Below are 14447 nucleotides of genomic sequence, written 5' to 3'. Positions count from 1 at the left end.
GGGCAAAGTAATATACTTTCTGTTCAGATAGCCAGGCTGCTATCAAAGCACTTGCTTCGGCCAACTCCAGGTCGAAGATAGTTATCGCTTGTCGAACTGAAATCGAGAAGCTGAATTCAGCAAACGCTGTTCACCTTGTATTGGTACCTGACCATTCTTTCATCGCTGGAAATGAATTAGCTGATGAGTTAGCTCGCACTGGAGCATCAAATGTTTTCATTGGCCCTGAGCCAGCCATTCCGATATCGAAGTGTTGGGTAAAGCTTCAGATTCACACCTGGGCTGCTACTCAACACAGACAATACTGGAATAGTTTGGAGTCATGTCGTCAAACCAAATTGTATTGTACTGAGCCATCTCCAAGGGTGGCGAAGTATCTTACAAATCTGTCAAAGCAGAATTGCAGAATTCTGGTCAAAGCATTGACTGGCCACTGCCGGCTCAGCTATCACATGGCGAATATTCAGCAATCTGATTCATTTTCATGTGATAGCTGTGAATCTGATTATGGAACTTCGTATCACTGTCCAGTTTATGCGCAACTGCGTTTCCGAGTATTCGGTAAACACTTATTAAGTGAAACTGACTTCAGAATATTCAGGTTATTCTGTAGTTCTTAACCCGCTGTGGTACAGCTCGGCTCTCTTTCGCTTTATACGTTATTACAGTGCCCTTTTCAGGGCGCTGTTTGAACCCATTGTGGTACGCTTATGCGGTAGTACCCTCTTCCAGGGTATTTTTCCTGTTTCCCTACCTGTCCTTATCCCTATCCTTATCCTTATTTCCTTCCTTTTCTTTCAGGTAGATGATGAAATAGGCTATTATTTTGGCGATGGCACAAATGTCTCAAATAAAGGATAACGTGCCTCTGGAGCCGGCCTTCTGATACCTGATCTCTTGATGCGATTGCTGGATTGGTTTTCAGTGTATGCCTTGAAACAGTCCAAGACCTGTTTCTTAGACTTGTTGTCGAGGGGGCGGGGTGCGAAGAAAAGCGTTCCGTTTTGACAGCGAACTATGTATTATGTAAGCTTCAACTAAAAATTAAACAAAATGGTAAGTACACTTAACCCCAAATACAAATGAATATCTTGTAATGGCTTACAATTCGGTGGGCCTTAGCTCGCTCACCCCACGTGTCGATTCCCAGCACCGAAAACTGCAGAATACTGTTAAATATTATTTGTTATACTGTTAAACTTTTAATTAATTTTAATTTACTTTTCTTTTCAGGTTTCTTTTCAGGTATCTTCTCTTTTCAGCTACTTCGACAACGGACGGATTGGGCCACTTCACTGGGACGCGAGCTACGGATTTAATCGGGTTTTACAACTATTAACTGGCCAAACCTAACCTTCACCAACCTCAATTTCTGGAACTAAGAACTGCAATTCAGCTACTGGATGTATAACTTTCCCCAACTACACTCTACGAATTCACAAATTATTAGAAATGGACATTAAAATGATAAATTTTCACTACCTTTTGAGTATTAACTTTGTCACAAATTCAATAGATTTACTTCGATATCGGTATCTTCAGTGTGCACTTATGGTCTACCTTTCACAATGGTTCGATAAGAATGAGCAACGTGTTCAGCGGAAATGATCTTCTACTATGACAGACGTCAACGTAGACATCTGACCCCATTGACGTCTGTTGCCCCTTCATCGGTGTATAGGGTTACCAGCTCGTCCTTTCCTGCATCGACAGTCTCCCCCGGGTGTAGTCCGGGAATGTCCGGAGCTTCACTGCTACTTCTCAGGTCGAGGAGGGCTAACCGTGACACCGGTCTCAGCAGAGTTTTCCTCCCTATCTGCACAAACGCTCGTCGATGTCGGCCGTCCGGACTTGGGACAGTACGGACGACCCGTCCACGCTCCCATCCATTTCGCTTTGTCGGCTCAGCTACCATGACCAAGTCTCCTGCTCGTAGCATTCGAGTTTCCTCGAACCACTTTGGATGCCGACGAATCACCGGCAGGTATTCAACCAACCAGCGCTTCCAGAATACATCCAGCTGGCGTTGAATCAGCTCCCATGTTCTTCCAAGTATTTCCCGACGGACCAACTCGGGATAGTGTCCGTGTTCTGAAGCATCGTTTTCCCCACTATGAGGTTTCAATCCGTTAGAGCTAAGCAGCAAAAAGTGATTGGGCGTGATCGCCTCTGATTCCTCAGCTTCTAGTGGCAAATACGTCAGAGGCCTTGAGTTGACCAATCTTTCAGCCTCCACGACCAGCGTCTGCAGCCCCTCGTCGTTTAGCTTTCCCTCCGAATATGCTTCTTGCATGGCTGCCTTCACCGACTGAACTAAGCGCTCCCACGCTCCGCCCATGTGGGGTGCTCCTGGCGGAATAAAGTTCCATTTGGTGTTGGTACCGGTGAACGTTGTAGACAGTCCCTGACTAATTTGATGTCGCAGCACTCGATCCGCCCCTTGGAAATTTGTCCCGTTGTCGCTGAAGAACTCGGCGGGCGGTCCTCGGCGGCCAACGAATCGGCGAACGCAGGATATGCAGGACTCGGTTGATAATGTATACGCTACTTCCAAGTGAACAGCACGTACTGTTAGGCAAGTGAATAATGCAATCCACCGCTTCACCGTCTCAGAATTCCCATGCTGGCAACGTTGGTGATAATCTAACACCAGCAGCTCGGTAGCTCGGTGGTTCCTAGGAAGGATAATCGGATAGCGTACATTAAACGGTATATCTTCAGCTGACCCGATCCGTCCACGCTCGCGCAGCAGACCGCTGTTGTCCAGCATCGGCAACAGCTGGAAGATCGAGCTATGTTTTCCTATGACCTCCTGCCCGCTCTCGTTCGGTGCCTTGTTGCATAACGCCGTGATCTCGTCAGGGTATGTTTCACGCTGCACCGCTTTGAAGAGTGTTACTTCCGCTAATTGGAGTTCTGTTTGGGATAGCTGCCCAGTGCGCAATGATCGCTTCTTATTCGAGTTGTTCAGGAATCTCAAGACGTATGCTATCGCTCGCAGCATTCGATTCCACGATGAAAATCTGTCGAAATCTATCGGGGGTTCGAAGGAACAGTGGTACAGAATCGATGCACGCATTTCTTCGCTGGTAGTAGACACTTGATCGCTCGAACGAGGCCATTCGTTCTCCGGAAGTCGCAGAAAATGTGGTCCTTGAAACCACTTGCTATTCTATCGAAATACGGGCCGCTTCCCCACTTGGTAGCCTCATCCGCCGGATTGGCCTTCGACGGTACCCACCGCCAATCGTTCGAAGTTGTATGCTCCAGAATCTCTCCTACTCTGAACGAGACGAATTGTCGATAATTCCTTGGGTCGGATTTGATCCAGGCCAAAGCCGTTCTGGAATCTGACCAGAACACCATCTTAGATATGGGAATATTGAGTTCTAACTTGACGAATTTCGACCATCGTACTCCCAAGACACAGCCTTGCAGCTCGAGTCTCGGAATTGACCAGGGCTTCAGCGGGGCGACTTTCGATTTAGCGGCGATTAGACAACATTGTGAGTCACCACCCTCACTTTGAGTGCGTAGATAAATCGCGCAAGAGTACGCAACCTCGCTTGCGTCGACAAAAACGTGGAGCTCTGAGTTTTGGTACGTGTACTGGTCGGCGTTTCGGAAGTAGCACCGCGGGATTCGTTGACTTGCTCATCCCACAAAGTGCCTGCTCGCCATAGGTCCTGGATCAAGACCTTTCCGTGAATGATGAATGGCGAGAGCAATCCTAAAGGGTCGAATAGGGTCATCACGCAACGCAACACTTGCCTTTTCGTCGGTCTCGTGACTGTATTGATCAGGGATTGGACTTCTTCACTCATCTGGGTAGAGAAGCTCAGTTCGTCGCTCGAAGGACTCCACAGCATTCCGAGAACTCTTTCGGTTTTCACGCCGTCAGCCAAACTTATCTGCTTGACCGACGCAAGAGGTGCCTCTCCCAGCGCTTCTAGAACCGAGGCACTATTAGACCGCCAGTTGTGCAAGTTGAATCCGCCGTTGCCATGCACGAGCCGCAGATCGCATGCCACCTTTGCTGCCTGTTCCCATGAACTAAAACTCGCCAAATAATCGTCGACGTAGTGGTCGTCGACAATCGCTTTTGCCGCCTCTGGATAGAGCTCGCTGTGTAGTTCCGCATTCCGGTTCTTGATAAATTGCGCTGACGCCGGTGAGCAAGTGCTTCCAAATGTAGCTACGTCCATCACGTAGACCGTGGGAGCATCGGTCGGCTTGGCACGCCATAGGAAACGTTGAGAGTCCCTGTCTTCTTTACGAATTCAGATTTGATGGAACATCTCTTGGATATCCGAAGTAACGGCCACCCCATACAGTCGAAAGCGAAAAAGTATTGCCGGAAGAGACGTCAGTTGATCCGGGCCTTTGAGGAGCTTGCTGTTTAACGATACGCCGTTCACCTTGGCCGCAGCGTCCCAGATGACTCGGACTTTCCCCGGTTTCTTGGGATTCATAACCGCTCCGACTGGGAGATACCAGATTCGCTTCGGATCTGCTGCTTCCATCTCCTTAGTTGTGAGCTTGTGCGCATAGCCTTTCTTCTGGTATTCACCGATTTGCCGGTGAAGATTCTCTTTCAGTCCAGGGTCGCGGTCCATCCTTCGTTCGAGGCACTCCAGTCGGCGCACTGCCATAAAATAGCTGTCCGGAAACTCTACTTCATCTTCTCGCCAAATAAGCCCGGTCACAAACCGGTCACCCACTCTCTGGGTCGTAGCTTCCATGATAGCTAGCGCTCTCTCATCTTCCTTTGCCAGAGAGGTTTGCGCTGGCGTTGAACCCGCTTCTTCGACAGCGTAGAATTTCTTCACCGCTTCGTGGAGTTCTTCATCGCAGGAACATTCGCACACGTGGAAGCTATACGATTCCTGTCTGCTGGTTCCTCGCGGGCCGTAGACGCACCACCCCAGCCTGGTTTTCACTGCCACTGGCGCTGTTCCGTCACCTTCTCGTACTTTCAGCGGTAATGCTAGTCGCAAATTGTCCACCCCGATCAGAATTTTGGGTACCGCATTTTGATAACTGGTAATAGGAATTCCCTTCAGGTGTCTGTGCTGTTGTGCAGTCTCATCCACTTGAAAACTTTGACCGGGTAGGCCAAGGTTGGTCACGGTTCTCGCATTAAGCAGTTTATGCCGTTTTTCCTGCCCGAGACCAGCGATTTCGATCGTTATCTGCTGCGAATTCTTCTCCACTCTTGAAGTGTTCCCGGTCCAACGGAGACATAATGGTAGTTGCGTCCCCTTTATTCCTAGCGAGGCCACCAGATCATTCTCCACCAAGGTTAGATCCGAACCTTCGTCGAGGAAAGCGAACGTATCGATTGACTTGCTCATGCCGTGCAACGTTACCGGAATAATTCGGAATAGGGTTCCGGAAGTAAGGTGACGATGGGTGTGATTCTCTGCCACCTGAACCAACGCATCAGAAGATCGTTGAGGACCCTTGGAGGAATGCAGGAGCGGATGGTGGCGAAATTGGCAGCCGTCAATGTCACAGGTTTTCCGTCCTCGGCACCCACGTCTTCCGTGGTTATAAAGACAATTCTGGCATAGGCCGAGTGACCGTACTTGCTTCCAGCGATCGTCGACGTGTAGGTACCTGAATGCCTGGCATTCGCGAACCCGATGACCTTCTCTTTTGCAATATGCACAGTTGAACTGCTTCGACTCGTCTTTCGGCTCGTGGGATGATTTCACGGGTTCCGATGGTTCCTTCGCATGAGAGTTGACGAATCCCTTGTTCTTCGGACGGTCGCGGGCGCCGCTGCGTTTCACGTCCGGTTCGAAGGTCACCACACTTGTGGCATCCTGCACCACCGCCGCCATGTAATCGCCGAAGGTTTTGAGGTCCACTTGCTGAAATCCCCGTCTATATCCGGCCCACATCATTCGTTGATCCGCGGGAAGCTTTGCCACCAATTCCTGAAGCAGCGATGGGTTGGAAAGATGGGCACGGTCGTTGGCAGCCTCAATGTGGTCGCACAACGCTTGCACTGCCATGCCGAAGTCGATTAGTCCTTCCAGTTTGTCGGACCTTGGAGCCGGAATCTCGCGAACCTTCCGGAGTAGAGCATTAATTAGCAACTCCGGTCTGCCCAATCGCATTCGGAGGGTTTCGATGACTTGGGGTACAGCTGCAGGTAACACTAATCGGCTGCGTACTGTTTCGAGCGCCGGTCCCGATAAACATCGCTGAAGACGGAGCATATTCTCCCCATCTGAGAATCCGCAAGCTTCGGTGGTGTAGCGGTAGCTGGAGATAAATATCGGCCACTCCGCGGGATCGCCAGAAAATCGGGGGAGTTCCTTAGCCAGGGACTGCCTAGCTGCTAGCTGCTGCTGCGTTGGACGTACTAGTTCGTGGTTGGGAATTGTTGGGTTGTGTTGAACACTATCTGACTGACGAGGGGTCTGAGACGATTCAACCGCGCGCGTGGGAGGTTCCCTTAAAGGCAGGCTGGTTGAATTTAGTTCGCGTACGAAATTGTACGAATCGTTGTTGGAGGGCGCGAATGAGTCTCGCAGCTGCTCTCGGGGATAAATAGGAGGAGTCTGTCTTTCTTCCGGGCGCGCGTCGTTTCGCAGCTGCACACGGGAAGTTGGAATGTTGGTCGTGGGGCAATAGCTAATGTCATGTTGGTTCGTATTTTCTAGGAATTTACTCAAGGCTTGACGCTTACCTGAATTCTCCATCGGGCGCAACGGAGCATTTGGTTGACTTACCGAAAAGGAACCCGTTTGGCTTACCGGGACCTTAAGTGGCCAGACATGATCCGGCCGAAATGCTCCACCAACTGCTCCGGACTCGTCCGGAATCGTTGGTAATGTCCGGCTCGCTTTCGGAATGGTGCCGGTAGGTTTCTGCACACCCAATATTTCCGCCGCTGGATTCGGCTGAGATGGCTCCGCTTGTTGACCCCGCTTGTTGGCCTGGAAACGTTCCAGAAGCTTTCGGCACATTTCCAATTGGGCTTGGAGATCGGCAAGTTGTTCAGGAGTAGGATTGGCGCGCTGCTCGCACTGCTCAACCCGTTTCTAGAGCTCCTTCATTGCCACTTGGGGATCTTTCTTGCGCTTCAAAGATTCTACGGTACCTGGTTCGAGCACCGAGAGAGGAATAGAAACCACAACCGGTGCGGTTGTCCTCGGTGTCTCAGTCGGTGGCAATGACCGGCGGGGTTTCGGTACTAGTGGAGCGCCAGGAGGAGGTGGCGTTTTGAGTCGCTTGTTGGACGACGGCGAAGTTAACGCATTGGTCTCTTCACATGAGAAACCATCATCGCGATTGCCCTTCGCATCGGCTCCGTCGAGCACCTTGTCGATAAGCTGTTGCTGCTCATCCAAATGATGGCGCTGTAGCTCTATCTCCATACGGGTGCGTTCGAGCTGTTGTCGTTCCACCATCTGACTCAAACAAACGGAGAACACCGACGACGTACTACGGTGACTGGACGCACTATGTACGGTGATAGCATCGTCGCTTTGCCGGCCAGTGCAGTGGCCGCAAACCCAAGAGTGGTTGGCGATGTTCTCGTCCACCCCCGCGCAAGTGTAATGGCTCCACACGTCGCAATGGTCGCACTGGACCATGTCTTCCACCTCATCCGGTCGCTGACAGCCAATGCAGCCCCCCGTAGGGCGGTCGTCGTGTTGTCCTGCCATTGCACACGAATTTTGAAGGTTTGTCGAGGGGGCGGGGTGCGAAGAAAAGCGTTCCGTTTTGACAGCGAACTATGTATTATGTAAGCTTCAACTAAAAATTAAACAAAATGGTAAGTACACTTAACCCCAAATACAAATGAATATCTTGTAATGGCTTACAATTCGGTGGGCCTTAGCTCGCTCACCCCACGTGTCGATTCCCAGCACCGAAAACTGCAGAATACTGTTAAATATTATTTGTTATACTGTTAAACTTTTAATTAATTTTAATTTACTTTTCTTTTCAGGTTTCTTTTCAGGTATCTTCTCTTTTCAGCTACTTCGACAACGGACGGATTGGGCCACTTCACTGGGACGCGAGCTACGGATTTAATCGGGTTTTACAACTATTAACTGGCCAAACCTAACCTTCACCAACCTCAATTTCTGGAACTAAGAACTGCAATTCAGCTACTGGATGTATAACTTTCTCCAACTACACTCTACGAATTCACAAATTATTAGAAATGGACATTAAAATGATAAATTTTCACTACCTTTTGAGTATTAACTTTGTCACAAATTCAATAGATTTACTTCGATATCGGTATCTTCAGTGTGCACTTATGGTCTACCTTTCACAATGGTTCGATAAGAATGAGCAACGTGTTCAGCGGAAATGATCTTCTACTATGACAGACGTCAACGTAGACATCTGACCCCATTGACGTCTGTTGCCCCTTCATCGGTGTATAGGGTTACCAGCTCGTCCTTTCCTGCATCGACACTTGTGGAAGTAAACGAACACTTTGCTAGCGTTGTCGATGAACGTCAGAAAATATTTAATACCGCCTATTGCCTCGTTCTCCGTCTGTCCACGTAGAACCGAGTGTACCAGCTCGAGAACCATGTTTACTCTGGTGCCCTTCTTCTTGAACGACTGACGATGTTGCTTCCCTTGTAGGCATACGGAGCGCACGTGGGAATTTTCGCAACCCGAAACCGTATACCACTAGTCATACCACGTAGCTGCTTCAAACTGTGCTGATGTAAGTGGCTCATTCGGGCACAGAACCATATCGTCCGTTTCCTCCGCCGCAAACGTTTATTGGCCGTTGGCCAAGCACAACCTATAGAGGCATCCTACCTTTCTGTCAACAGGAACCAGATCGTCGGTTTAAGATCGCACCTCACAGTTGCGTTTGGAGGAAACCACTAGATATCCGTTGTTGCAGATTTTTCTTGTGGACAAGAGATTAGGTCTGGAATGTACATGACATTAGACATGGTCGATTCGCACGAATTACCTTCCCTTCCAATCCAGCAGTGCGCTTCGCCCTACAAGTGGCCACCACCGCGGATTCTGCATTGTTCACCACGTGGATGTGTTGTGTCACTTCCTTGGCACTGTTTAAAATGGCCTTCTTGCGACACATATGGGAAGTCATCTCGCATCACTCGCGCCGAATGGTACGCCATAAACACTGAATGCGGCTTGCTTGCCTGGTTCCTCCTCCTTCTTCGCTTTGTCATTTCGCTTCTGACACTGTAATGCTCCAAACGCTGGCACTTGAAGCACTTCACTGCACTGCTCCCCCCTGGGATGCCTGTAGAAAGCTCCATCGTTGGAACTAGACTTCGTCACGCTGCTCATCTTGATATTTTGCAAATTTTTGGATTTGGCTGCGTCAGCCGTGTCATTTCGTCGTCCTTGAACCGTTTCTGCACTTTGAACCTAGTTGTAGTTGGCTCATTGCTCAGACGGCTTTTCGGGCCCGTATGAAGTTGATCACCAATATCAACTTCTTTTCCCGATCAGCCTAGATAGCTGTGTAGTGTCGGTAGCGGTTAGTTCAACTGGCTAAGAATAGCACTACGGACCGCCTGTTCCAGTGGTAGGAATCCACTAATCAGGTGACCCCTAATTCATGGTGTTATGCGGCTTTATGCTTACCGTGCCTAGGAATGAATGGCTAGGGGGGTCTAATAAAAACCTAACCGCAAACGGAGCCTGTGGAGTACCAGGGCACCCTCCACAGTATTTGCCCTTACTGTGCTAACCGGAGCAATAGCGCGGTGGACCTTGTGTTTCTCCGAGACAATCAGCTGCCCTTCTTCAATCTCATACTTGAGGCTGAATAAGGGCGGGATTATGAAGATGTTATTAATTAGTTTAGATTTTCACCTATATGGTTTCGCATTATGCGTTTTACACAGTGTATTCTGTGCATCCTCGCCTTTGGCGCACTCAATTCGATACCGATCTGGCTTTATTGTTGCTGTTCTTTTTTGTGCTGTGATTGTTAAGAGTTTAATATTGCCTAGTTTGGGTAGTGGCTACGGTTAGGATAGCTCAGATCAATCTTCAGCACAAAAGAACAGCAACGATCAATCTTTGTAGACTTATGCAAAATGGTACAGCCCAAGTGGCGTTAGTCCAAGAACCTTACTTTCGTAAGGGGAATTTCTATTTAGGAAACCTTGTGAATCCGGTGTTTGCTACTTTCAGTAAAAATGAAATGGCAAACTCACGTGTCATGCCTCGAGCATGTGTGCTTGTCAACAACGCAATCGTTGCTACACTCATCTCTGAACTAACTACCAGAGATGTATGTGCTATCATAATAGATGTATCTGTTGGAAACCTCAACAGGAAATACGTTTATTGTTCGGTTTATTTACCGCATGATGAACCATCCCCTACGGGTGCTTTCAAGCAAGTCATTGCATACTGCACTTCAAAAGGCCTTCCGCTAATTGTTGGTAGTGATGCTAATGCTCACCATATAATCTGGGGCAGCTCAGACATCAATTTGAGAGGCTCCAGTTTGATGGAATACTTGAGTAGTACAGATCTTGGATTACTTAACATAGGCAACCGCCCAACCTTCATGGTATCTGGTAGAGAGGAAGTGTTAGACATAACGCTTTGCTCTAGCAGAATTAGTCATGAGCTGACCAATTGGCATGTGTCAGATGAAGAATCTTTATCTGACCATCGTTACATCTTGTTTGAACATGTGAATTTTACTTCGCAAACTTTGCGTTTCAGGAATCCCCGGTCAACCAACTGGGATCTCTTTACCGATTTGGTTGCAGCCAAATTTCATGGATACTCACCATCAATTGACACTCCAAGTGATTTAGATGATGCCGTTGATACTACAACGGCCTTCATCATGGAAGCTTTTGAAGAAGCCTGCCCTCTGCGGTCTGTGAAGACCACAAGAGGAACCCCTTGGTGGAACTCCGATCTGGCGAAGCTCAGGAAACAATGTAGAAAGAGTTGGAACAGACGACGTTCGGCTGGATCGGAGGCTTTCAGGTCGGCTCGCAAGGCCTACCAGAAAGCTCTTCGGTCTGCTGAACGATCCGGCTGGAAAAACCTTTGTACAAATGTTTCCAGTCTGAGTGAAGCCAGTCGATTGAACAAAATCCTTGCAAAATCTAAGGATTTTCAAGTGAACGAACTTCGTTTGCCAAATGGTGATTTCACTTCCTCTGATGAGGAAGTTTTAGAATGTTTATTCAATACACACTTCCCCGGATGTGTGGATATTACATCTTCGGATGAACCTGATGTCTTTTCTTGTAGTTATGATTCTTTAGCTTCGGCTCGGAGTATCATAACTTTAGAATCGATTCAATGGGCACTTAATAGCTTTGCTCCTTTCAAATCTCCTGGGGCAGATGGGATTTATCCTATTTTGCTTCAGAGGGGATTTGATCATTTCAAACATGTTTTGAAACAACTACTTGTTTGCAGTTTTGCTACAGGGTATATTCCCAAATCCTGGCGGGATATTACTGTGAAGTTTATTCCGAAAGTGGGTCGCGCGTCGTATGAAGAAGCAAAGAGCTTCAGACCTATCAGTTTGACCTCTTTTCTTCTGAAATGCTTAGAACGCATTGTGGATCATCACATCCGTGATGTTTATCTGGCCAATGTGCCTCTTCATGTGAACCAACATGCTTACCAATCTGGAAAGTCCACTGTGACTCTTTTACACAAAGTTGTTTACGATATCGAGAAGGCATTCGCTCAAAAGCAATCCTGCTTGGGTGTTTTCTTAGATATCGAGGGTGCCTTTGACAACGTGCCTTTCGATGCCATATTGGAAGCCGCACGGGGTCATGGTATATCTCCAATGATTTCCAATTGGATTCACCAAATGCTCAAAAACCGACATCTCTTCTCGACATTGCGTCAAGCGGCGATTAGGAAATTGAGTGTTTGTGGATGCCCCCAAGGGGGAGTCTTATCACCACTTTTATGGAATCTCGTAGCAGATACGCTATTGAGGCAACTCAATAATAGCGGTTTTCCTACTTATGGTTTTGCCGACGACTACCTAACATTGTTAGTCGGTATGTGCATCAGCACCCTTTTCGACCTGATGCAAAACGCTCTTCAGGTAGTTGAGGGTTGGTGTCGCCAATATGGCCTTTCGGTAAATCCGAGTAAAACATCTATTGTTCTTTTCACGGAAAAGCGAAACCGTAATGGTGTTCGAACTTTACGTCTCTTTGATTCTGAAATCAATGTGACTGAACAGGTAAAGTACGTTGGAGTCATTCTTGATTCCAAGCTTTCCTGGACACCTCATGTTGAGTTCAGAATCAAGAAAGCTTGTATGGCCTTCGGGCAATGCCGGCGAACCTTTGGTACAACTTGGGGTCTAAAACCCAAGTATATCAAATGGATCTACACAACTGTGGTTCGGCCAATATTGGCTTATGGATGTCTTGTGTGGTGGCAAAAGTGTGAAGTGAGAACGGTCCAATCAAAATTAGGCCATCTCCAAAGGATGTGCTTAATGGCGATGTCTGGAGCGTTCTCTTCAACTCCCACGGCAGCGCTCGAAGTTCTCTTTGACGTTGTCCCACTACACATTCATCTCAAACAAGAAGCACTTTCTTGCACTTACCGTCTATGGGTACTCGGTTTACTAGAGGAAACTCCTGTGAACCGCAGTTCAACACACACCTCGTTGTTTCCACTTTTGGTGAATAGGGACAAAGTTGTCCTTGCTCCAAGTGATCTTACAATTGCTTGTAATTTTCCATATAGGACATTTTCCACGAAATTCCCTTCCCGGGAAGAGTGGACATCTGGTTATCTGGAGAGAAGTATTTCAGACAGCATCGTATGTTACACTGATGGCTCCCTTCTAGAAGGTCGAGCAGGTGCTGGTGTTTATTCTCGTGAGCTAAGGCTGTATCAGTCTTATTCACTTGGCAGACACTGCACCGTTTTTCAGGCCGAAATCTTTGCTCTTATGTGCGGAGTGCAATCAGCACTTCAGCAGCACGTAATGGGCAAAGTAATATACTTCTGTTCAGATAGCCAGGCTGCTATTAAAGCACTTGCTTCGGCCAACTCCAGGTCGAAGATAGTTATCGCTTGTCGAACTCAAATTGAGGAGCTGAATTCAGCAAACGCTGTTCACCTTGTATGGGTACCTGGCCATTCTTCCATCGCTGGAAATGAATTGGCTGATGAGTTAGCTCGCACTGGAGCATCACATGACTTCATTGGCCCTGAGCCAGCTATTCCGGTATCCAAGTGTTGGGTGAAGCTTCAGATTGACACCTGGGCTGCCACTCAGCACAAACAATACTGGAATAGTTTGGAGTCATGTCGTCAAACAAAATTGTATTGTACTGAGCCATCTCCAGGGGTGGCAAAGTATCTAACAAATCTGTCAAAGCAGAATTGCAGCATGCTGGTCAAAGCATTGACTGGCCACTGCCGACTCAGTTATCACATGGCGAATATTCAGCAAGCTGATTCATTTGCATGTGATAGCTGTGAATCCGATTATGGAACTTCGTATCATTTAATATGTAACTGTCCAGCTTTTGCGCAATTGCGTTTCCGAGTACTCGGGAAACACTTATTAAGTGAAACTGACTTCAGAAACCTGAATCTTCAGGACGTTCTGTTGTTCTTGACCCGCTGTGGTAAAGAGCTATAGGCTCTCTTTACGCTTTATGCATTATCACAGTGCCCTTCTCAGGGCGCTGTTTGAACCCATTGTGGCACGCTTATGCGTTATTACAGTGTCCTTTTCAGGACGCTATGTGAACCCATTGTGGTACGCTTTTGCGAGTATGACGATCCTATTCCCTTACCTGTCCTTTCCCATCTCCTATCCTTTTTCCTTCCCTTCTCCGTCAGGTAAATGATGAATAGGCTCGTGTTCATGGCGATGGCACAAATTTCCCAAATGGAGGAGAACGTGCCTCTAGAGCCGACCTACTGATACCTGATACCCCCTGGGATGCCTGTAGAAAGCTCCATCGTTGGAACTAGACTTCGTCACGCTGCTCATCTTGATATTTTGCAAATTTTTGGATTTGGCTGCGTCAGCCGTGTCATTTCGTCGTCCTTGAACCGTTTCTGCACTTTGAACCTAGTTGTAGTTGGCTCATTGCTCAGACAAATAGTTGCGAGGGCTCGAAGACCTGAAACGTTCAAAATATTGATTTTCCGGTTGAAACTTTAAAATTTTCAACTTTTCAGTGCTTGAAAAATTGTTTCGGCTCTGGTTGATCCATCCGTTGCTAAAGAGCCAACGTTTTAGGCCTATAACCTGATACCAATGAAAACACGTCTGCTGCGTAGCGATTGCTGTATAGAACTAATGATTAATTCAAATTAAAATGCATGGCTTAGTTAGACTAAACAAATAAAATATTAAAGTTACATTAAAGAATAATATTGTAGCTGCTAGCCTAGATTCCGTCACTGCGAAGAACTGTCGTCAATATTGTCTCATCCTT

The 14447-nt window shown here is 47.6% G+C and overlaps 2 protein-coding genes across 2 annotated transcripts in view; one reads left to right on the top strand and one right to left on the bottom strand.

Annotated features, from left to right (window-relative positions):
• Positions 1–14447, top strand: part of LOC134291327 (uncharacterized) — a 422656-nt gene that overhangs the window by 188315 nt on the left and 219894 nt on the right. The gene's annotated exons all lie outside the window — the stretch shown is intronic.
• On the bottom strand, positions 622–3079 carry LOC134290300 (uncharacterized). The gene is made up of 2 exons (XM_062857404.1): positions 1365–3079; positions 622–1307 (listed from the first exon to the last, which is right to left on the bottom strand). Exon 1 carries the CDS (start codon positions 3077–3079, stop codon positions 1628–1630), a length of 1452 nt encoding a protein of 483 aa, XP_062713388.1. The 3' UTR covers positions 622–1307; positions 1365–1627.

The sequence above is a fragment of the Aedes albopictus genome, chromosome 3 (assembly GCF_035046485.1).
Source record: "Aedes albopictus strain Foshan chromosome 3, AalbF5, whole genome shotgun sequence".
In the NCBI taxonomy this organism is placed as follows: Eukaryota; Metazoa; Arthropoda; class Insecta; order Diptera; family Culicidae; genus Aedes; species Aedes albopictus.
Note: the sequence above shows the minus strand (reverse complement) of the source record. Positions and strands in the feature narration are given on the sequence as shown.

What these genes read in the sequence shown, in the direction of transcription:
- LOC134290300 (XM_062857404.1), bottom strand. Translation starts at nt 3,079, where the DNA reads ATGCGTGCATCGATTCTGTACCACTGTTCCTTCGAACCCCCGATAGAT.